The 21,862-nt window shown below is 40.7% G+C and overlaps 1 protein-coding gene across 1 annotated transcript in view; it reads left to right on the top strand.

Moving 5' to 3' along the window:
- The window catches only part of PTPRO (protein tyrosine phosphatase receptor type O), a gene marked incomplete at both ends in the record, with an annotated part of 157,628 nt that overhangs the window by 126,138 nt on the left and 9,628 nt on the right, over positions 1-21,862 (top strand). The window contains 10 exons of the mRNA XM_084275253.1: positions 17-137; positions 3,578-3,717; positions 6,380-6,512; positions 7,827-7,947; positions 9,844-9,912; positions 13,550-13,633; positions 16,916-16,951; positions 18,446-18,527; positions 19,482-19,572; positions 20,084-20,160. Coding sequence (XP_084131379.1) covers positions 17-137; positions 3,578-3,717; positions 6,380-6,512; positions 7,827-7,947; positions 9,844-9,912; positions 13,550-13,633; positions 16,916-16,951; positions 18,446-18,527; positions 19,482-19,572; positions 20,084-20,160 — 954 coding nt within the window. The remainder of the gene's footprint in view (positions 1-16; positions 138-3,577; positions 3,718-6,379; positions 6,513-7,826; positions 7,948-9,843; positions 9,913-13,549; positions 13,634-16,915; positions 16,952-18,445; positions 18,528-19,481; positions 19,573-20,083; positions 20,161-21,862) is intronic.

Below are 21,862 nucleotides of genomic sequence, written 5' to 3'. Positions count from 1 at the left end.
TCTGTAATTATTGTAGGTAACACGCAACGTGATGACTGCGGTGCTGAGCTTGCCGCCGGGGGACATTTACAACCTTTCAGTGACTGCTTGTACTGAAAGAGGCAGCAATACTTCCCTGCCCCAGCTTGTGAAATTAGGTAAGGAATGCTTGTTTGTAAATTATAAACTCACCCCTCCTCTAATTTGACTATAAAAGTGTCAGCACGTTGAGTGTCTTCCTCATTTCGGTGTCATGTACCTGTGACTGCATTTCTTCTGCAAAGCTGTGATTTTCACCTCACCTTGCTGTGATGGTTGCCTCATTTCTGTATGCAAAGCTACTCTCTTAAAATAGTATTGATCAAAAGGACCAAGAGTGGGAAAATGTGACTGCAAGTGGAAGTTGGAGAGTGGAAATCCCTTAGTGCTCTGTATTTGCTTCCCTAAGGAGTTGAACACCAGCAGTTTTGGGAAGCAGCAACTCAGGCTTCACAGCTAAACTTTTCAATACAAAGCAGAATGTTTCTTGGTTTTGACAAGCCTGTTTCTGGGTCCATTCTCTGCAAGTCCTGTCTTTCTGGATATTTCCAGTCTTCCAACACCAAGCATGTACTCTTAGATACAAATTAATGACAGTTCTCTTTACAAAACCAGTCAGATTCATGGTTGTGGAACCCAGCATCATTCTAAGGGAAATATGTATAATTCACTCAAAGAAACGAAAAAGACTTAGGAGCTTCATCCTTTTGGTAGCACTTTAAAATACAACTTTCTGTCCAACATCTTCCTTTACCTGCGAGGAAGACTGGACACTACACCATTCTGCCTTGAAAGATTCTATTTGCATGCATATAGAATTATTGACCCCTAGACACAAAAAGCTGTGAAATTTTCAAGTGCCTAACTGCTTTTACAGGCATTAACTTCCCTGTAAAGGTGGGTAAAGAGGAGTGAGTAATTTCAAACTGGATTATCTTCTCTGTGTGCATAATAAACCTTTTGTGAGTGACAGTGAAGGAAGTGAATTTGAAGTGCTTTGTAATTTCTAATTGAATTAGAGGTCTTGAAGCTATCATTGCCTGTTCATCTTTCTCGATAGCTCTTATTCAAATCTCTTAAACAGTGCTGGGACAAGCAGTAAAGCCACAAGAATCTGAAGCTCTTCCAGGTCTTTTCACCAAAGGGAATATTTGAAAAATGTAGACAAATTCCATGGATTTTCCCTTCCTTCCCACTGCCTTGTATCTGTGCACAGTTAGGTGCCTGTGTTCATTCCCAGGAATGAGTGGGTGGATGTGTGAGGGTGAGTATATCCCCCCCATCGCTATCATTGCACACATTTTTTAGAGGGGTATTTCAAAATAGCAGCTTGCTTTATCTTCCTGACAGGTCCATTAGTGCCATGTATTATTCATGTAGCACACGCTGCAGCCTAGTTGTCCTTTGCTTACAGACAACAGGCTCTTAATGAACTACTATAGTTATTCTGCTCTTTCACTGGCAGTGAAGTTTCAGTGAGTTCCTTTTTGATAAGCCACTTCTAGACTTCTGGTTGTTGGCTTTTAGGTTTTTGTGGTGCTTTTGGTTTTTTTTCTCTTTATGCTGTTTTCACTTTAAATAGACATCAGTAAGGATATTTTACCAGAGGTTTTCCTTCTCTCTCTTTCTGAGGGAGCAATGGGAGTTGTAATTAGCAGTAGTGGGAACTGACTCTAAGTGATAGACGACTCAGCACTTGGCAGTCACTTAAGCATTCCTGCCAAATATTCTTCCCTCCATGATGTTTGCTTCATCCTGGCAACTTTCCACCTGCAGAAAAATCAAGCCATTTGCTGGAAGCCAAAGGAGGATTTGCTTGGGATGATGCCCAAACGCAAAACTCATATTTTAATTGAGGCCATTTTTTTACCTGGAGTGAGGGATGGAATGTGTTTCTGAATCCAAGAGCAGATATAGGAGTGTAATTAAGGGAGAAGGACGCCTTTCCTATGTAGTTCTGTGACAACACGTGCACTGCAATCCCAGTGACACAGAAGAAACCATGTGAATGTTCCTACTCTGCTCTCCTGAACATTCTCTCTAATGACAATATAATTTTGGCAGCCTCCATCCCTAGAACACTGGTCTGATTGTCTGAAGATCAGATACATCTCCAAAACATCTATAAGTACTTGATCAAGTCCTTTGTGCCAAGTGTTTTTGTGGTGGATCTTACACACGATGTCCAGGCTTCTGTGACAGCCTCTCACAGAAGGAGAATAACAAATTGTTTGTGGAGGAAAAAATTAAGAGCAAAATGTTGTTGTACATAGCACGTTGTATGTTGCGTGTCAGGATCCAGGAATCCGGTCCCTGCTTGAGAATCACAACTTTCATTAAACATCTATAAATTAGAAAATCTGAAAACTCTGGAGAATATCTCAGAAATGTACAGCCCAAACTTGGCACTCTCTGAAGGCAAATCAAAGGACCCCAGGAGGCCTGGGGTGTTGAAAGCTGGGGGTTGCAGGTACCCATTGTGTGAATTCTTCAGGCTGAAAATCAGGTTCAAGCCTTGGTCTTTAAATAGTCTAGTGAAAAATAGTATGCCTCATCTTAACACTGTGCCAAGGCTGTTTGCTACTCTCCCTTCTCCTCAAGGTTTTTCCTTCTAGTTGCCCTGTGGTTTTCATACTCCAGGTTGGTTCAGGAAGAGTTGCAGTGAGAATCAGCCATCCCCAGGGGCCTGTGGGCAGGGAGGTGGCCCCAGAGAGAACAGCTGCAGCCATCCCATGCCGGGCCAGGGATGCTGTGTGCAGACCCTTGTCTATGTTTCGTGGTATCTCTGATACCCAGGAGAACCCAATAGTCCCATCACAAGGTTGTCATCTTCTCACCATGTAGGAACCCAAGTGCCTTGTATATGGTTGCCCATTCAACTGGCACAACAGCAACAAAAATTGAAGCAATAAATTGAAGACCCCTGAAATCTGTACCTCTGTTTTCAGGGAGGAGAGAAAGCTCCAGCAACTATCTGAAACAAGTGTAAACCCAAATGGCCCTTAAACGTTAGCCTAGAAAAACCAACAAACCCCATAACCAACAGACTACAAGACATTTTTTTGAACTCCTAATTGACTGTTTCCTCTGCTACAATTAAGTGAATCTAGATGGCCTTCACTTGTGAGAAGCTGTTTCATTATCACCTCCTGGGACAGGCCTTGTGAAGCAAAACTTTTTCAGGCCAGAAGTGTTGCTAGCAGATGGACAGCCACCTTCTCCCAAAAGAGCTTCTGTTAACATCGTTCTATTAATAGAATATACTGATCATCCTCAAACAAGGGCTCTGCTGAAAAGGGAAGTAAAGAATTATCCAACTGTCCAAACAGAGAACAGTTTAAATAGAGAAGAAAAACTAAGACACTTCATAATCTTCCCATTTTACAGCAGTAGTTTTATCATCATGAGAGGCAGTACTTTACATCAGCTAGCTTTATCTGAAGGAAATGAAAGATCAATGCATGAGGCATTGCTTTCATTTTTGTTTGAGGCTTCCTCTTCTCAGTTGTCTGGAAACCTAAAGATAAACTTAATAAAAGGAGATTTTTCTCTTAACCAGAACCAGCCCCTCCAAAATCACTGTTTGCTGTCAACAAGACTCAGACCTCTGTGACTCTGCTGTGGGTAGAAGAAGGAGTGGCTGATTTCTTTGAAGTCTACTGCCAGCAGGCTGGATCTGGGCAGGAAACAAAAGGCCAGGTATGTACGTGGCTCTCTGGTTTTTTCTCTTCATGTCTGAAACAGAGACCAGGCCTTGCATTTTTCTGGTATGTTGTCTGCTGTTCAGCCTTTGTGTATCATTCTCAATGACATTTTATGCTCACGGGTCAAATTATTAAACCAAATGTGGTGAGGTGATTCAGAATTAAATCTTAAAAAGCTAAGCTATGAAAGAATTAAAAAATACTAAAATATCTCATTATGTCGCAATATTAAAAATGACTTCTGGCTTATTGCTGAGGTTATAACTAGTTGGACAGAAGCTATGTGCATCCAGCACGGTGTCATTCTTTGGCTTGTCATAAAAATGGCTCCATCGTACCATGGAATACCTAAAAGGCCACAAAAGTAAGGGAATTTTAGCAGGCAGAAAGGGAAAAAAAATGGTCTGGTAGCTTGATTAGAAATGGGAAAAATAGACATATTTAGATTCTGTGAGATCTTTTATATGCAGCATTTGTTTTTTTTTCTGTCTTTATTCCTGGGTTTGAGAAGGAAAGTAGGACCTTCACTGCTATTCAGAGAGTGCCTTTCTGCTGCAAATGTAGTGGCTCCTCATGGATTTTGTCTCTTAGGGTACTTCCTTCAAGACTCGCCTTCTCAGCCTCACAAATGAACTGCTGCTTCCCTCTGTCCAGTTAGGTACCTGTGCTCAGAGGCCACCTGAATAGCTCAGTGTTTAGATTGCTAATGTGAAGAACTGAGAGCTAGTAGTTTTAATTATTTGACATCCAACACTGCAACATATAAGGCTTACTTTGCAGTTTAGCTGATGGTATAGTAAACTACTGTGATGGTATAGTGAATCACTGTGATTACATGCTGTGAAACATTGTTCTGTCATGTGGACTGTCACACATAATGAGGAGTCATTCAGAAAAAAGTAAAAAAAAAACCCATTCAGACCACCAGTTATTCCAGAAGAGACATACACACTCTGTAATCCTATGGAAGACCAGTCTGATTTATTTAATATTCTTTTAAAATTAAGAACAGCACTGAGTAAAGGAAAAAAAAGATATGCTGAAATGGACTTTTACCTTTTGCATAGTTTGTATTCCACATCTAGATTCCTCCTTTTCCATGGTGAATAGCTGAAGATTGTGAAGTCATTATCCTCTTAGAGGTTCAAAATAATGATGTGGTCAGGCATGGAAGGTGCCAACAGGATTTGCAGCTTTAATGCGGAGCAGATCTGTTTTAAGAACATCAGGAAAAGACTGCTTTGTTTGGCAGGAGCTTCAGCAGGTGTCTGATTTGTTGACATGAACATCTGGCACTAGGAAATACATAGAGATTGTCAGCTCATTTCTCATTAGATTGGTTATTTTTTTTTTCTTGCCTTTATAAAAAAGGGAAACTGCTCCTTTTGGAACTGCAAAAAGGGGTGCTTTCCCGTTAGACTAGTGAAAATTTTTTATCTCTGATTTTCCATGCTAATTACATGAACATTTTTGTCCCTTTCCTCCATTTTTAAATCAGCAAAATGAAAAGCAACAGCTTTCCAGGTTTGAACATCTTGGGTTTTGCTTGACTGATTTACATTTCCCAGCGGGGAAAATGGAAAACGTCCAACCAAGTCCACTTGCCAAACTATGGCCCCTCCCTTCAGCCCAGGGAATAAAAGTCTCCTTTCTTTGACTCATGCACATGTGATTTCATCTGTGTAATGTACCTCAGAACTGCACTGCGACAGGAATCCTTGCCTGCCTAGAAGGAACCCGTAACTGACAACAGCCCACTGCAAAAATCAGTTGCTTGGGACTTTCTACAGGATCTTGCCCTCCCCATCTGGGGTGTGTTTATTCATAAGGCCTCTCCTTCTTCCCTGTCTAAACCACTGTCTCAGTGTCCCTATTTTTGCATCTGCCACCCACTTTTGGTTCTGCTGGAGAGTACAGAGAAGTTTCTGAGAACCTTAAGTAGCTGTATCTTTAAGTCAGTTCATGTGTTGTATTTGTTTTCCAAACCCGTATCAGCATTTATAAACATATACAGGAACATAGTAATTAAAACACTGTATAAATATGTGAAGAGTTTCTACTAGCTGGAAAAACTGAGGTGTGGGATAGCTGATCAAGGTTATTACCCAGAGGCTTTGCTCCAGCTTTGTTTTCCACCTCGGCCGTGAGAAAGGCTCACAGTTCTTCATGCCCTGAGGAACTGCCTCAGAGGCAGAGGTGACACATATTCATATGAGGGTGAGGAGATTGTGACAGCCTTGGCTACGCTTTGAATAAAAATAACTTTGTTTTCCTCCTACCTGGATGGCTTAGTAATCAGAGCTTATGAGCTCTGCCCACCTCTGGGGATGTCCCAGGCTGGGGTTGTGGTGTTTCCCTGCCCATGAACCCTGTGCCTATCCAACCACCTATGAGGCACCCTCCTGCCCTCTCCAAGGGGCTCTGGGGCTTCCTGGGGTGCTCTAGGCAGTGCCTGCTACTGTTGTTTTCACCCTTCTTCCTCTCCCATCTTCTGTCAGACTGTTGGGCCTCTTTTCAAAGGCAGGCCCAGGTTAGCAGATCTGGCTTTACCTCATCAAAGGTAAAGTCATATCTGAAGGTGGAGAGGGGAGCACTGATTCGTGCTCTTGCTTTTACAGGAAATATAAACTTCTGTGTATGTTTCCCCATGTCTGCAGGAACCTATCACTGTCTCTTCACATGTAGTGACCATTTCTAGCCTCACCCCTGCCACTTCCTACAATTGCAGTGTGACCACCTTCAGCCACAACAGCCCCAGCATCCCCACTTTCATTGCGGTTTCCACCATGGGTAAGCACCACTTGCCTGCTTTCTTCTTCCTCCTCTAGCAACAACATCTGTTTCTTCTTGCTTTCTAAAGCTGCTCTTGGTAACGCTGGCTCTGGGGTGTGTTTGTGTGGTGGAGAGGCTGTCACATGCATATGGGATGGTGAAAAAATTTGAAAAATTTCTTGGAAAAATCCTTGCTGGGGAGTTGACTTGGAAAAATACAAACTGGAGGCTCAATTCTCTAATGGGTTTTAGAAATTGGGAACCTAGTTTGTGATGTCATGGCTGAACATGAGGGTGCTGCTTGGTGACATACGTGGGGAAAACTGTATTCTCAGCCAATCACAAACAAGAGAAAAAGTCAAATTATGAGCTGCTAGGCAAAAAATGGCTTTCTGCTTTCAGTGAGGAAGTGGAGATGGGGTCAGAGAAAAAGAGAAGGGCCACCACAGGATCTTGAGCTGCCACTCTGAATGGATAGCCCCTGATGGAGGCTCACCAGGCATGTCCTGAAGCTTGGCTCTACACTGACTCTGAAAAGAGACTATCAGTGTTGAACTGCCCAGAGCACTGGTCTTTTCTTTAAATTCTCCCCTTCAGAATGATCAGTGTTTTGTCTGCTTAGTTAGGGAGCTGTGTAGCTTTAGTCACTGGTTCTGGACATCATACAGCACTCCAGACAGTTCAGTGGCTGATACTTAGCTTAAAAATCTCCATGTTTTTTAATGTGAAAAATTATTCTCTAGGCAACTGTGGACGTAAAAGTAGATGTGGTTTCTTACATAATGAGCAGAACAGGCTATCTGGGCTCATAGTACTACAGTTGATAAGCATGTAAGATGGAACAAAAATAAATCAAGGTTTTGTTATTATGATTCCAGCTCTTATTTAAAGCAGAATAGTCTATTAAAATTCATTTGCCAAAATAATTAAATCAATTTCCACACAGTATATTACAGAGCCTCGGCCTGTTATTTTGCTTTTAGGTCAGAAGAGGTATTGATTATTGTTGAAAAACACCTTCAGAGCTGAAATGTGCTTTGGAGACATGAATGTATTATAAATGTCCATTAAAAAGAGTAAGAAATCAGAACATACTAAAGTTTAGCAAAATGCCAGCATGAAGTCATTTGTCCACAGAAATTTTGTGAGATCAGTAACTGTTAAGGCCTCCCTTTACCTCTAGTGGTAGATTTTTCTCTCAGTAGCGCTCCAGGCTGAACGAGATCTGTTCAGAATATTAACACTATCAGCGTGCAGAGAGAAAACAAACAAACAACAAAACTATCAGCGCTTCTGAATTGAATAACCAAGAGCCCTTCTTTGTATGTACAGTCACTGAGATGAATCCCAACGTAGTGGTAATCTCCGTGCTAGCCATCCTCAGTATCCTTCTGATTGGACTGCTGCTGGTGACTCTTGTTGTACTCAGGAGAAAACACCTACAAATGGCCAGGTAAGTTCAGAATTATGCTAATTAAAAAAATAATCAAGCAATAACAAACACATTGTTACAGTAGTTGCTGTTGACAATGCTTGTGTGCCTGGGTGCTACTCAAGATGTTTGTGAACAGGGTACTTTCAAACTAGTTGCCTTGCTGCTGTTTAAGTGCAGCATGTCTTCACCCTCTTTCTTCTTTCATTCTGGACCTGAGTTGTAAGCCTCAACCTTTGTCTCATTTTGAGCTTTGCAATATCGGATCTAGAAAAAGAGCAGTCACTTATTACAAGAGAGTTGTGTCAGGAACCTAAAGTATGATTAGGATCTGAGGCAGCTGAACATGAACAGGACATCAAGATGCTTTGCAATTTTTTCATATGGTTTGGAACAGGAGATTTTCTATAACCACAGATTAGGTGGTTTGTTCATTGGGTGCAGGATGCTGCATTCCAGAGGCAGCCAAACCCTTCAGGACAAGGGAGTTCATGCCAGGGCCCTGAGAGTGTCTCTCTTAGGGCATGTGCCTATCTGCCCCCAAATCCTGGTCTTCCAGTTGTCCAAATTCTGCATTCATATGGACTTCCTTCTTATGGGAACTGCAGCATGAGAAATAGCATATGAGCTTACCTAGATCTTGTCCTTGTATGCAACCAAGTGTACACTGAGACCCACAAACCAAGAAGGGGTCATAGGTCCCGCTTTTCACTTGTATCAGTAATGATCTTGATTTATTCTCTCAAATAGATGAAGAGAAAAATTATATTGTAGGAGTAATATTTTTTTTTTTACAGAACCTGTGGTTCCTTCATGGGTCTGCACCAATCATTTGTACCTGAATATTGAAATTCAATTTTGTTTTTCTGGTGGTTTTACCTGTAACAGTTCACTTTAAACTTAATTTATACTTTTGCCTGAGAGAACTGTGTAGGTTTCTCCAAACCCTCCTTGCTTTGGAATTGTCCTGGAGTCTTCATCCTTTTATAATCTGTGTAATACATTTCATATTAATTTACTGTTCTGTGACAAGAAAGGAGATTATTTAATGTAAAATAACCCAATTTATGCAGAGAATCTTCCAGTTGGGCACCTAGCAGACACTGCATTTATGTGTTGAGTCTTGGCTGTGTATTCCATGCAGCACATAAACACAACACGTAGATCTCTTTCAAGTGGTTTGTTCCTTTTACGTGTAACTGGCTCTGTGAAAATTCCAGCTAAATTAATTCTCTTTTCTATTTAATTACTGTGCAGTCAGCCCAAAGCTTTTTCTTTTTCTCTTCATCACTGCTTCTAGCCACAGAAGATAAAAACCCCAGGAGGAAATTAAAAAAGTAAATCCACTGAAAAGCTGCAAGCAATTGTTTGCTTAGATCAAGGAATCAAAAATCAGTCTATCATTTGTAGTTGAAAATAACGGATTTGTGGCAGATTCACTGGAATGTTATTCAGGACATTCAGTTTTTTTCACAATTATTTTGTGAACTCAAAATTACCATGCTCCTGTCGAATGGAGACAATTATACATCTCCTTTGAGTTGGGACAGTGAATGTTTATTATAGAAAGGTAAACATTTAACATGTGTACTGAGGCCAGCAACCAGTGATAGCACCAGTCTATAGAAAGCCCAAACCTGGACTGAAGATGGAAGTCTATTTGAGATCAATGCTATCAACTTTTCACTTGTTTCACTCTTTTAAGTGTTATTAGGAAACCTAATCTCAGGTGGTGGTGTATATTTATTGGGTTTGGAGGACTATGTTAAGGATTTTCAGTTATGTTTATTATGGAATATCTCTAGTTGTGTGTTCAGCACTTCTCTGCAACCCGGAGTTGTCTGTTAAATCAACATCATTGCACATGTTCTGAATCCAGCAATGGTAACTTTCTACCCAACGGTCTTCCTGAAACAGGGAGTGTGGAGCTGGCACCTTTGTCAATTTTGCATCCTTAGAGAGAGATGGAAAACTTCCCTATAATTGGTGAGTGTTTGAAGCAAAGCTTTTAATTGTGTTTTTCCCCATCTCTGCTCTTTGGAAAATATGATCTTTAATCTTAAGTGCGTAATTTTTCTGTCATTACTATCCCTCTTTTAGATAAAGCTACCTGTTATTTTAGTATTTTATTTCTTGAATGGTAACTCAAGGCAATGTATTCTGTTACCTACTATTTTTAGTAGGGAATGATGTATATACACGTCAACCAAGCTGCATGGATGTGTTTTGGCAGGATATTTTTTTTTCCTTTCTCTTACAGACATATTTCCTAAAATAACACAAGTGTAGAAACTTGATCTATAAATCCATTAACACTTCCATAAAGGTATATTTACACCCAGGAGTAAGCTTGCCTTTAGGTAACCAATTAGCAACTGTCTTCACGCAGTGCCATTGATTAATTTTTCCTTGCATTGTAAGACAAGGAGAAGCCAACTTAAATATTTGCTGTAACTTAACATTCGGTGCTGTTGAAAGAACTCAGAAAGAACTGGCCTATTCTTGCTAGTCTCAGAAACCGCCTGCAAGAGATGCAGGCACTGACTATTGACTCCAAGCCATCACCTACACCATCAGCTGAGGAGAAATATTAGAACAGAGATCTGTAGGGTTAACTTATACAGAAGCAATGGGGCTCTTGAGATCTGCCTGAAAATGACCAGTGTGGTCATTTTCATTCATATTTTGATATTCAAATGAGTTATAATGACTGACCTGTTTTGGTATTAGCAATAACATTTATTAGCCTCGGGAGGCTGAGGGGAGACCTTATCACCTCATACAACTACCTGAAAGGAGGTTGTAGAGAGGTGGGTGTTGGTCTGTTTCCCCAAGTGACAGGTGATAGGATGAGGGAGAATGGCCTCAAGCTGAGCCAGGGCAGATTCAGATTAGACATTAGGAAAAAGTTCTTCACCAAAAGAGTTATCAGGCACTGGAACAGGCTGTCCAGGGAAGGGGTTGAGTCACCATCCCTGGATGTGTTTAAAAGACAGCTACATGAAGTGCTTAGGGATATGGTTTAGTAGAGGACAGGAATGGTTGGACTCGATGATCTTAAAGGCCTTTTCCAACCCTGTGATTCTATGAATCTCTACAAAGCTTTTATTTTTCAAGGCAAGTCCAAACACATATATTTAAAAGCATAGTCAGTTCCCTAAAGCCCCATTCCAATATGCAGGAAGAAGAAAATACAAGCCTTGGTTTTACACCCCATGGTCAGCTTTGTTGACAGCCAGGAAGTTGGAAAGAGGAGTTGGTGCAAAGGGAACTCTTTCCATGATCTCATGGGACACAACCTGCCAGCATGGATGGGATTAAATGGATTGACTCTGCACCACAACAAGCCTTTTGCTAATAAGCATGCAAACTGAACTAACAAGCCCAGCAAATCTTGTCAATACCTCACTGTGCTGCTAATTAACTGGATATTAAACAAGCTTCACTTGCTTGGTTTAGCTTTAATAGCAGCCAGCTGTATGCAGTACAAACTAATCTCTCTTTCAGCTTCTCTTGCTTGGACTGTATTAATGGCAAAGAAGGCAGAAGATCAAACACTCATGTTAATTAAATATCCAGGCTTGAATCAAATGATTGAACTAGCAACAGATGTTATTAAAACCATAAAAAGGTTTTTTATGAGAAGGGGAATTAATTAATAGGTTTGGATGTGAAAGTGAAGGTTCTTGTTGCTTGATTTAGTATATGTGTATGCATGTGTATATATATGTGCATATATGTATGTATACATAAATTATGTTGTTAACATATGAAAATATTTATGCTTAATATCTCCACAGTTTTTTTGGTAACTGAAGGCAGTGTGCCCTAATCTCACAGTTTTGACTTAGTCTGAGTGTTAGTAAAAATACCTTGCTTTCTGTGCCTCTGTCTTTTAATGTCCTGACCAGATTGACTGTCCATTCAGGTAGCCAGATGGGAAATATGGCTCGAAGGACAGGTAGAAGGATTTACTTGGGGTCATTGTAGGGATCTATTAAGGGACCCACGGGTATATCCACTGATTCCTGAGGAAATCTCAGTTTAGCAGATTTGATTTGAGCAACTTCTGCATCTCTTTATTGTAATTAAATACAATTTTTCAGTACACCTAAGCAGTAAGTGTACTGAAACCCCAATGTTTCCGGAAAAACAATATTTTATTTATTGGGCAATTATATATTTTTAATTTGTTGAATAAAATCTGATGGTTTAGATGTTGGAGTTCCTAATCTGTGAATGATGTCTGCAAGCATATTGGATCAAGCATTTGATAGAGTGTGGAAATTTCTCATAATGACTTGATGATGAAAGAAGACTCAAGTTTGAATAATTCCTTCTGCCTCTGTAGGCAAGAGGAAGTAAAAGCTCTGGAAAACCTCACCAAGTTTTCCAAAAGCAAGAAGAGTATTCTGGCAACATCATCACTTCTCTCTTCTAAGCCTAATGAAAACCTCTCTGTGGCACTAGAGATCTGCTTATGGAAAACCAAATACCATCCTCAGTCCAGACCCACAGAAACCCTAACATCAGATAAGCCTTAATCCCTGATCCTGCAACCACTGTCACATATGATTAACTAGAAAGGGCTTTCACTTCTGGCTGACTCACACAATCCCTACCAACGCCCCAGGAAGGTGCCCTGCAGAAACTATGCTGCCCATTTTCTCTTCAGCAGCAAAACTCATTAAAGAATAACTTGGAGTTTCTACTGCATGGGCAGACATTTTCCACCGCTGGTTGGAAGACTAAGACTAGAGGTGATTATGATTGACATGACTGACTGACCAGAAAAAACAGTATCTGCCAACTTCATAGACCAAGAGTACTGGAAAAGGAAATTTCACCTTGTGGTTCTTTAGAACAGTTGTGGAAAGTTGATAATTGCTTATAAGACAGCAGATTTTATGGGAAAAAAACACACTTGAGTGTTTATTTGGTCAAAAGTCCTACTACTGGGGCAATTTTTAATTGTTTCATGAGTTTTTCACATTTTTAAAGTACATGTAACCTACTCCACCAATAGATAGAACAGGCCTGAGTGTGTTTCTTGGATTATTGCAGAGCAGAATCTGGTATAAAGAGGTTGTGAATACAGAAATATGACTCCATAGAGGGTATTAAGAGATATTGGAATGATCTGAATTTTTCTCTCTGATACAGATGTCCTGATATCTGCAGGATCACTTGCAGGAGCAAACATAGTTTAGCATAGTTGCAAAAATAATATCCATTCTGAAATACCTCAAAACATCAGAAAACAGACTTAGCATCAACTATGTAACAGCCATAAACATGTGGATGAAATTTCCAAATACATTTTATTCTATGAAAATTAACATTTAGAATAAGAGGCTTGAATCAAAACCATAAAACCCAATCATTTTGATCATATAGAATTTTATGCTGGATAGCTGAAAATCTTGAATAGGGTGTCGAGGAGTAAAAATTCTATGGATGCTAATAATGTTCATCTCAAATAAATAAGAGGTTTGGGGTTATTAAAATAGATTTTAAAAATAGATTTTTTTAAACAGAATTTGCTGATCTCCTGATTTCTGTTTGTCTTACTAACTCTCCTCACTTTTTCATCTTTATGTATGTTATTTATTAATGCTCACAGGCGTAGAAGTGTATTTGCTTTCCTAACTCTGCTACCCTCATGCCTTTGGACTGATTATCTTTTGGCATTTTATATTAATCCTTGGTAAGTGATTTACTTGTTTTTCCATATGCAATGTGTAAACAATGATAATTTCTATTATGTGAAAATTGTGTGATACCTTTGTTTTCAAACAGGTCAAAGCTCTTGAAAACATAATTTTCTTGTACTAGAATATGGATTGGAGAGGATGTGGGTATCAAAGTATTTGCTACCCTGCTTCATCTAGTTTGTCTGGTTATGCTCCAACCCATTTTGGTATTAAAAAGCTAATCTTATGGTGGTCATCATATTCATCTCATTGCTCTCCTTGCAGTTTTTGCCACTTCACTGTAAGTCCTGGCTTCTTCTGTCCCAATTACTCATCTGTTCTCTGCCTGGCATTGCTTTCTGCTGATGCTGTTGCTGCTGCTTTTTTTATTACTAAAATTGCTTGATCATGCCCTGCCTCTTTGGTGTGTGATGTCAAATACCTTAGTTTTAAAGGTGTGGTTCTGCTCTTCTGCCATCAGTAAAAGTTTTGTTATTAGAAACCACAGTTCACTGAGAATCAATGCAACCTAGCAGTCCCAAAGTGTAGAGAGGGGGGTCAGTGTGTGCACGTGTCTGTGTGTATGTGTGTGTACTTAATAGTTTAGTCTGGAAACAGTTTATAGAGACTTAGTAAACATCTGATTTTTTTTTTTCTGAAGATACCTAATCAACAAAGCCCCAGTGTCTATTTAGAACCACAACAGTTTTGCCAAGCTTAGAACAAATAATTATAATTTAATATGATCTAAAAATGCTTAATTTATATAACAGGAAACTTAAGTTCCTGGTGGCCTTGACGCCAAGGTAAAGTGATTTACAAAAAATGTACCACAAAGCTTTACTTTTGACCAAATGTTTTCCCTAGTGTTACCAAAGTCCTGGCAGGCAGTCATTGAAATCCTCAGCACAGGGATTTCTGAGACTGATTTCCTCAGGTCACACTGGGTCTGCACAAAAACCCAGTTAAATTTTCAGTGGGCCAAGAAATGAGTGGGTTCATGTAACTAAAGGAAGATCCAGCTGTTCTCCTGTGAAATGAAAGCATGTAGTCTACACACGCTCAGCTGAAGAGCAGATGGAAGTGTTCCACATCTCTCCAGCGCTAATATTATGTTCACTTCTAGCTTGTCTGATGTGAGCTCAACTATGGGAGCTGCACAGTGGTGGAGGGTCAGGCAAACAGTTTATGACTGCAGAGGTCACACTGATCTCTCTTAAATCTCAGATGGTCAAGAAGCCCAAATGCCCAGTCATTGGCACTGCTGAACAAAGAGTATCATCATCTTTGGCCCCTTTGCCTCTTTCTGTTTAAAATGCCTTAATATGCATTAACTGACCTTCCCAGATATCTGTCTGCAGAGGTTTCCACTTGAGTAAAGCTACCAGGTTTAGTCTAGATGACCAAGTTTAAAGGAGCTGAAGTTGAGTGAGATGACATTAATCCCTCTCTCTGTATTTTATTCTGTGTAGCGTAAATGGAAGAACAGATGAAACACCAGCTAATGTTTCAGATGTCTTTGTTTTGCACACAAGTTGGTTTAAGCCGTTTATTAACCTTCAGGAAACAATTGCAATGCTAAGAAACAAAGGCCTCTTGAGACTGTCAAAGCACAAGAAATTGGTGCTGAGAAATGGATGTCAGTCATTTGTTTTACTGCCTCTTGAAGTGTTCCTTAGAGAAGCGTTGTTAGAAGCATTCCCATCGTAAACAGCATTTAGAAATTTTTTCTTTTGAAATTAATTCCATTGTGCCCAACATTAGAAGCTTTACCACAGTCACAGAGGGTAGAAAAGAAATATGTTGAATAATTTAGAAGAATTAATTTTACGTTTTCACTGGAAAAAAATCTTTGAAGATGTAGAATAAATACTACTAGGATATGTGTATAGAACATATGAATGTAGAGATACTATACTGCAAATGAAAGCTTTGCAAAGTGCATCTCCACATTAGTGTAAAGCTGGTATTGCTGTAGTTCTTGTTAACTCTTCAGGCAGTGCTCCACATCTGAATTGAAATGTGCCTCAACAAGATAACAGAATTACTACAGGTTGTAACTGCCCTAAAACCTGAACTTTTTGTAAAACTCAATTTTGGATTTTAATTGTTTTTTTAAATATTTCACTTCTAAACTTAACGTGGTAGAAAAATAAAGATATTCCACTTCTAAATATTTATTTCTGTATACTTTCATTGTTTTGAAATTGGAAGTCTTCAGCTTTAATATACTAATTGGATCTGTGACTAAAGTTGTCTAGAAATCATTTTAATATCATAATTGAGTTAACAATAGCATCATTATATTGTGATGAATGAACAGATATTCATTAATGTCCAGGGAAAAAAAAACAACAGACACTTCTAAGTCCCTGCTGAGTAAGCAAGAATCTATTTGTGCTTTGTGGCTGGTTTAACGGAAGGAATTGGTGTTTTCAGACCCCTGGCCAAATTATTCCAGGGTGTTGGAATCCACTTTCTAGATATAATCTCATTGTTTAACCTTTTTTGTGGCAACAGAATGAATGCAGACGTCCCACCAAAAATACCACATGGTGGTGGTTAGTGTAGTGCCATGTAGTCCGTATCTCATGGGTTGTATTGCTTAACACACTCATAAGCTTGCTCCCATCTGTCACTGGTGAATTATATCACTTATAAATCATGTGAAGATGTGTATTACATGACTGGCATAATTATCTCTAGCTGTTAGAAGTCAATTAAAATTATCTGAGATTTTATCCGCTGAGCATACTTGCCATTGTTTTCCTTGACCATCATAAGAAGGTTATGAAACAGGTGAGAAATAGCATTCAGGCCCTTTCCTTTTTTCTTCACCCTTCCTTCAATTGGGAAAGGGTGGTCTTCTTCCTTTACCCAACTGATGCTTATCTAGAACTGGAGCAGAGCAGTCTATGGGGCACCATGGTGCCTTGTCCCTTACAAGACCACAGTCCCCTGCCAGGCTTGGTTGGGCTTGGGCCCTGGGAACTCAGTCCTGGCCCACCTAAAGCCAACGGCGCTGGTTAGTCAGGATTATTAGAGGAACCTGCTTGTGTTGGGCACAGGTTTTGCCTTTCACAAGCAGGTCATTCTCAGAGCCACAGAATGGAGAAAGTGTCCCACTGGTGTCAACAAAACTTTTGTTTTCAGCTTAAAAATGTCCAAGGTACTGTCACAAATCTCATCCTGAGTATGATGGTGACCAGGAAACATAAGTTCTTAAGTCAGTACTGGCTTTGAATAAGGACTATGCAATAGTTTAATGAATGAAAAACACTCCTTTTTTTTTACAGGAGTAAAAATGGATTAAAGAAGAGAAAGCTGACCAAGTATGTAACTTTTCTGATATGTAAAGAAATAAAATATATATCTCGTTCGACTAAACACGTGTTATGGAATACATGGTATAGCGATATTACAGTTAGGGGTATAGAAACCTTCTTGATAAATGCATCCTGAGAGAGGTATCTGAAGGCAGAAAAAAAACAATAATTGGAGGAAAGAAATTCTTGTCAACAAATAGTTTGTGGTAAAACATCTCCTTACTGATAGAAAATTAGTCATCAGGGAAAAGATCAATTATCCAACTTAGTGATTCCAACAGAGATTATCCTTAGTTAAAAATGACAAATGATAAAAAAACTGGGATACATTTGTTCCTGGTAATACTTCCCTCTTGACATGAGGCTCTCATTACGGTTGTTGCTAGAACATTAGATCATTAATTCTAACGGGTAAACAGGAGCAATTAAGTGGTGATAAGACAAGTTCCTTTGGGCATATTGCCTCAAAGTAAATGAAAAGATTACTGTGTACATGCTTCAGAAGCTTGTAAATTAGAGCATGATAATTAGGTGAGGGAAGCTGTTTACCTGTGTTTCATTATTCAGAGCGTTTGCCTAAGTGTTTCTCCGTTATGTTCAGAGGCTTTGCCTGCGCTACCAGATAGACCCTCACCTGCCGAAAAAGTGCGTAGAAGGATTGGTGTCACTAAACCAAGGCTAGTTTACACGTGCTGATGCTCTGCACGGTTTTGTATAGTTATATGCCATTTTTTTACAGCCACCACCTCTCTGGGAGAAGAATTTGACCTCTAATGGCAAACATGTATTGCTCTCAAAGCCAGCAGAGAAAGCAGTCACGGCAGTGGCATCCACAGAGCTCTTTTAAGGGAATTTTTGTGGACCTTCTAAAAAATGAAATCCTAATTATGAAATCCATTTTTCTGCATGAGCAAAGCTCAGATGAGTTTTAAAAGTGTCCCTGCCAGATGTTTTTCTTATCTGAAAGCAACACTTTATGTGGCACAAGAGGCAACTTAAAGCGGCAGCTGCCCTGTTGCCAGAAGCATGCTGGTGAGATGGTACTTGGAATGAGTCTATGATGGGATGCTGGATCACCACCTGTATGGTGACACCCGTGCCTTGGGAGCGTACCCACCTGCACAAGGCAGTGCCAAGGCCGGGGAATGGTAGGTAGGGTGAATGAACCATTATCTTCACCTCAGACCAGTGGTTTCCCTCAGGTAGGACAACTCCAATCACCCAAACCAGGGTGCTTTCTGGCATCAGCAACTGCAGCATTCAGCTCACCCAGAGAGATCAGCCCCTCCTTCTCTCTGCCTCTACTTCTTGTGCCCTTACAGTGTGGTACAGGCAGTCACCAGTCTGCCCACCGGTTGGTGCCACTGAACAGCAAGATATTTTTTTTTTTAAATCTTTCCTGTTGCTTTCTGGGGTTAGATTTGCAAATGCATATTAATGATGTGATAGCATTCTAGGGGAAAATAGAAATGCTAATTTCTGTGTGTTTTTCTTTTAAAGCCCTGTCCAGTTGGATGATTTTGATGGCTACATCAAGGATATGGCCAAAGATTCAGATTACAAGTTTTCTCTCCAGTTTGAGGTAAATATGTGGGGACTCTCTCCTCTCCTACCTGCCGTGCCAAGGCCAGCTTTTTCCAGATGTTGCATTTTTATGGCGTGTTCCTGTGCTCTGTCTTGTTTAGTATGTGCTGTTGCTGGGTGGGTCAGCTTCATTTCCAGTTCCCTAAAATTTAAAAGTGGGCCTTGGTGTCATCAAAGAAAGTATTTGGTAAGCTGAGTTTTTCATCACATTCAACTCAAGTGTGTCAGACAGATACAATTCATTTAAATTTAGGATATGCTAGAATACTGAAATTAATTCAGGATTTTAAGGTCTTTATTTAATGCCCTTAATTTGAGGGGCAGCACTGGAATGAGAAGGTCACATCAGAAATTTCTAAAGAGCAACAAGGATTCTCAAAGATGAGCTCAGATTCGTTCTCTTAATTATACTGAATTTAAAGTCAGCTTAATAGTATAAAACTAAAAAGCTCCTATTCTAGAGCTAGCTCCCAAAGATTTGAACATGGAAAGAGGGTGGGGAGTATTGTCAGGGTGTTAACCACTGGTGGCTGCCAGTGAGAAGTCCTCTGGTGCATCATACTGAAGGTAATGACTAAAAAGATCCTTCGGGCATTCCCCGGTATGAAGATCAAAAGCCAGCTGAGGACTTGGAGAATGCCCTTCAAGTGGAGTGGATGACCACCACAGAAATAACTTATCAACACTGTTTTGGCTAATGAGGTGTGGGTGGAGATGAGCAGTCTGAAGTCACAACCTTGGATGACGACATCATCGCTCTCTAGCTGCTTGGAGCCAAACTTTAAGGCATGAGAACAGGGAAGTCAGTGTAGTCCTGCTGTCAATTTATAAAGTGATTTATGATTTATTTCTTTTTTTCAGCCTGCTACCTTCCACAAGCCATCACTTCAAAAAGACTTATTTTTTGAGTGTTTGTGAATTTGACCTTGGTGTTTTCTTTCTGTTACCACAGGAGCTAAAACTGATTGGGCTTGACATACCCCACTTTGCTGCTGATCTTCCCATGAATCGCTGTAAAAATCGCTACACAAATATACTGCCGTGTAAGTACAATACTTCAGGCTCCGGCTAAAGTCCCTTGAGAGGGAAGGAAGAGTTTTAATAAGAGAACTGGAGAACCAGGACAGATTTTTCTGCCTGATAACAGCCTGTTCTAAAGCCTGCCCTTAGAGACAGCCAAGCAGTAGATGGTTTTTGTTAGCTTTGAAGAGACAGAGCTTTCCGGGAATGTGTATCAAGGCTGGAGTTTGGAGGTGAGAAACACACCTGTGTGGTGACAAAATCACTGAGTATTGTTACCATGGTTTTCTTACCGTTTTAATGAAACCTAAGGGAGCACAGAGGGATGGCAGTTGGAGGGTGTATTTTGGAGGATAGTAATGATGGTGTACCTGTGTAGTGTTTACTAAAGGAAACATTCCACTCTATTGGTAAGTAGGAGCTTTATTTTGTTTCTTTTTCTTTTTAGATTTTATAGGGTGAACGTTAAAATTGCTGTATGGGAGATGAGTGCCATGTTGGAGACAACAGTTATATTTTTTTTACCTTTTACAGATGATTTTAGTCGTGTGCGTTTAGTTTCGATGAATGAAGAAGAGGGGTCGGACTACATTAACGCCAACTACATCCCTGTGAGTACAGAGGCTCACTCAGTGTCACAGTGTCCCACACAGCAGTCAGAGCGTGTCACCTGCAGATAGCAAAACGTCTCCTGGAAGCGCGGTCACGTTGTCAGCACCTCCTTCAGCTTTCAGTATTTGGCCTCCAGGGAGCTATGCCTTTCAACAGCCACCAAAAAAAAAACCCAAACCAAAAACCCAACCAAAAAAAAACTCCCCCAAAAAACTGGGGAAGGGGTGTGAGGTGGGAAGCACTGGGTGAACTGTGGAATCTCTGCAACACCTAGATTGGACTGTGTTGTGGTTTTACCCCAGCTGAGAGCCGAGATCCACGCAGCTGCCTGCTCTTTAAAGGAAAAGAGCAGGGGAAGTGGGGGGGGGGGGGGGGGGGGAAGGGGGGAAGGGGGGATGAAAGGCAAGGCAAGGGAAAAGGAAGGGGCAAATAACCCCAAAACCAAGAAACTAGAAGGCCCGTGAGTTGGGATAAGGATAGTTTACTAAGATAACAGAAAGATACAATATAACAATGCTAACAGGACTTTAGAGCAAAAAAATGTATGAAGCTGTTGATACCCAATGCAGTTTCTCACCAAACCCACAGCTCAGGCTGTGCCACCCAGAGCCGTCCCCGAACCCGACTGTCCCCCAAAAACCGCGTGTCCTGGAGCCGCCCTGCTCCTCCTCCCATCAGCCCCCGGTTGTACTGGGCAGGACGTAATTGGCATGGAATACTCTCTTTGGCCAGTTTGGGTCACCTGTCCTGGCTTTGCCCCTCCTTTCTCATGAATAGAGAAGTATGAAGAGCTGAGAAAGTCCTTGACTCTCTGACAGCAACTGAAAACATCAGGGTGTTATCAGCACTGCTCCCATTTTAACTCTCAAACACAGCATTCCATCCACTGCTACAAATGAAGTTAACTCCATCCTGACCGATTTTCTACCAGGACAGACTGGTAGAGAACTAGGGAGAGAATGTTAAGAGATCTGGTGGCTTTTTAAGACACTTAGGGAAAACTTTTAAAAGAGAAACTTTGCCAGGTTTTCACAGCACATGGAGAAAGGACTAATCCAGGCACTACTACACAACTGACAAAGTGCACAGAGCCCAGATGATGCATGGAGAGAGCTTCTGCTTCTCTGCCTCGACTCTGGTGTTCCTGGCCTGCTTCCCTCTGCCTGGCATGGAGTGGCCATTTGTGAGCGACTAGCACCAGGGTTTTAGGATAATTAAAGTACATGCAGAGCTGTAGTCAAGCAGTTTGACACTGGGGGTGGGCTAAAATGTCCATGTAAGCTATGTTAGGGAGAGCAATGTCTGCTGGGTCCTCTGTGTGGAGCAGGACACTCCAGTATCCACTTAGAAAAAGACCTTTCACTTGGGGAGCATACACACATGAGCAGTTCTGCTCTCACACCCTGAACAGAAGACAAGAGCTGGCCCTGACTGCGCTGGAGAGAGCTGAGTCAGCATTGTGGAAAAGGGAGGAGCCCTCAGATGAGTCACTGAAACTACTTAGCGTGAAGCTAAGCACTTGAGCTGCAAGGGTCTGAGCTTGCAGTGAATGGAGAGAGAAGAATATTCTAGTGTTCAAAAGCATCATTCACAGATTAGGAAACTTCTATGACATGGGTTTATGGATAATAGGATTCTACATGGCAGTCCTTTTTGGATTGTTCTGTTCTGCTTTTTATTGTTTACTACAGTTTACTGTTT

The sequence above is a fragment of the Gallinula chloropus genome (genome assembly GCF_964237585.1).
Source record: "Gallinula chloropus genome assembly, chromosome: 1".
NCBI lineage: Eukaryota > Metazoa > Chordata > Aves > Gruiformes > Rallidae > Gallinula > Gallinula chloropus.
The sequence above is the reverse complement of the archived record's forward strand: the minus strand, read 5'-3'. Positions and strand labels throughout refer to the sequence as shown.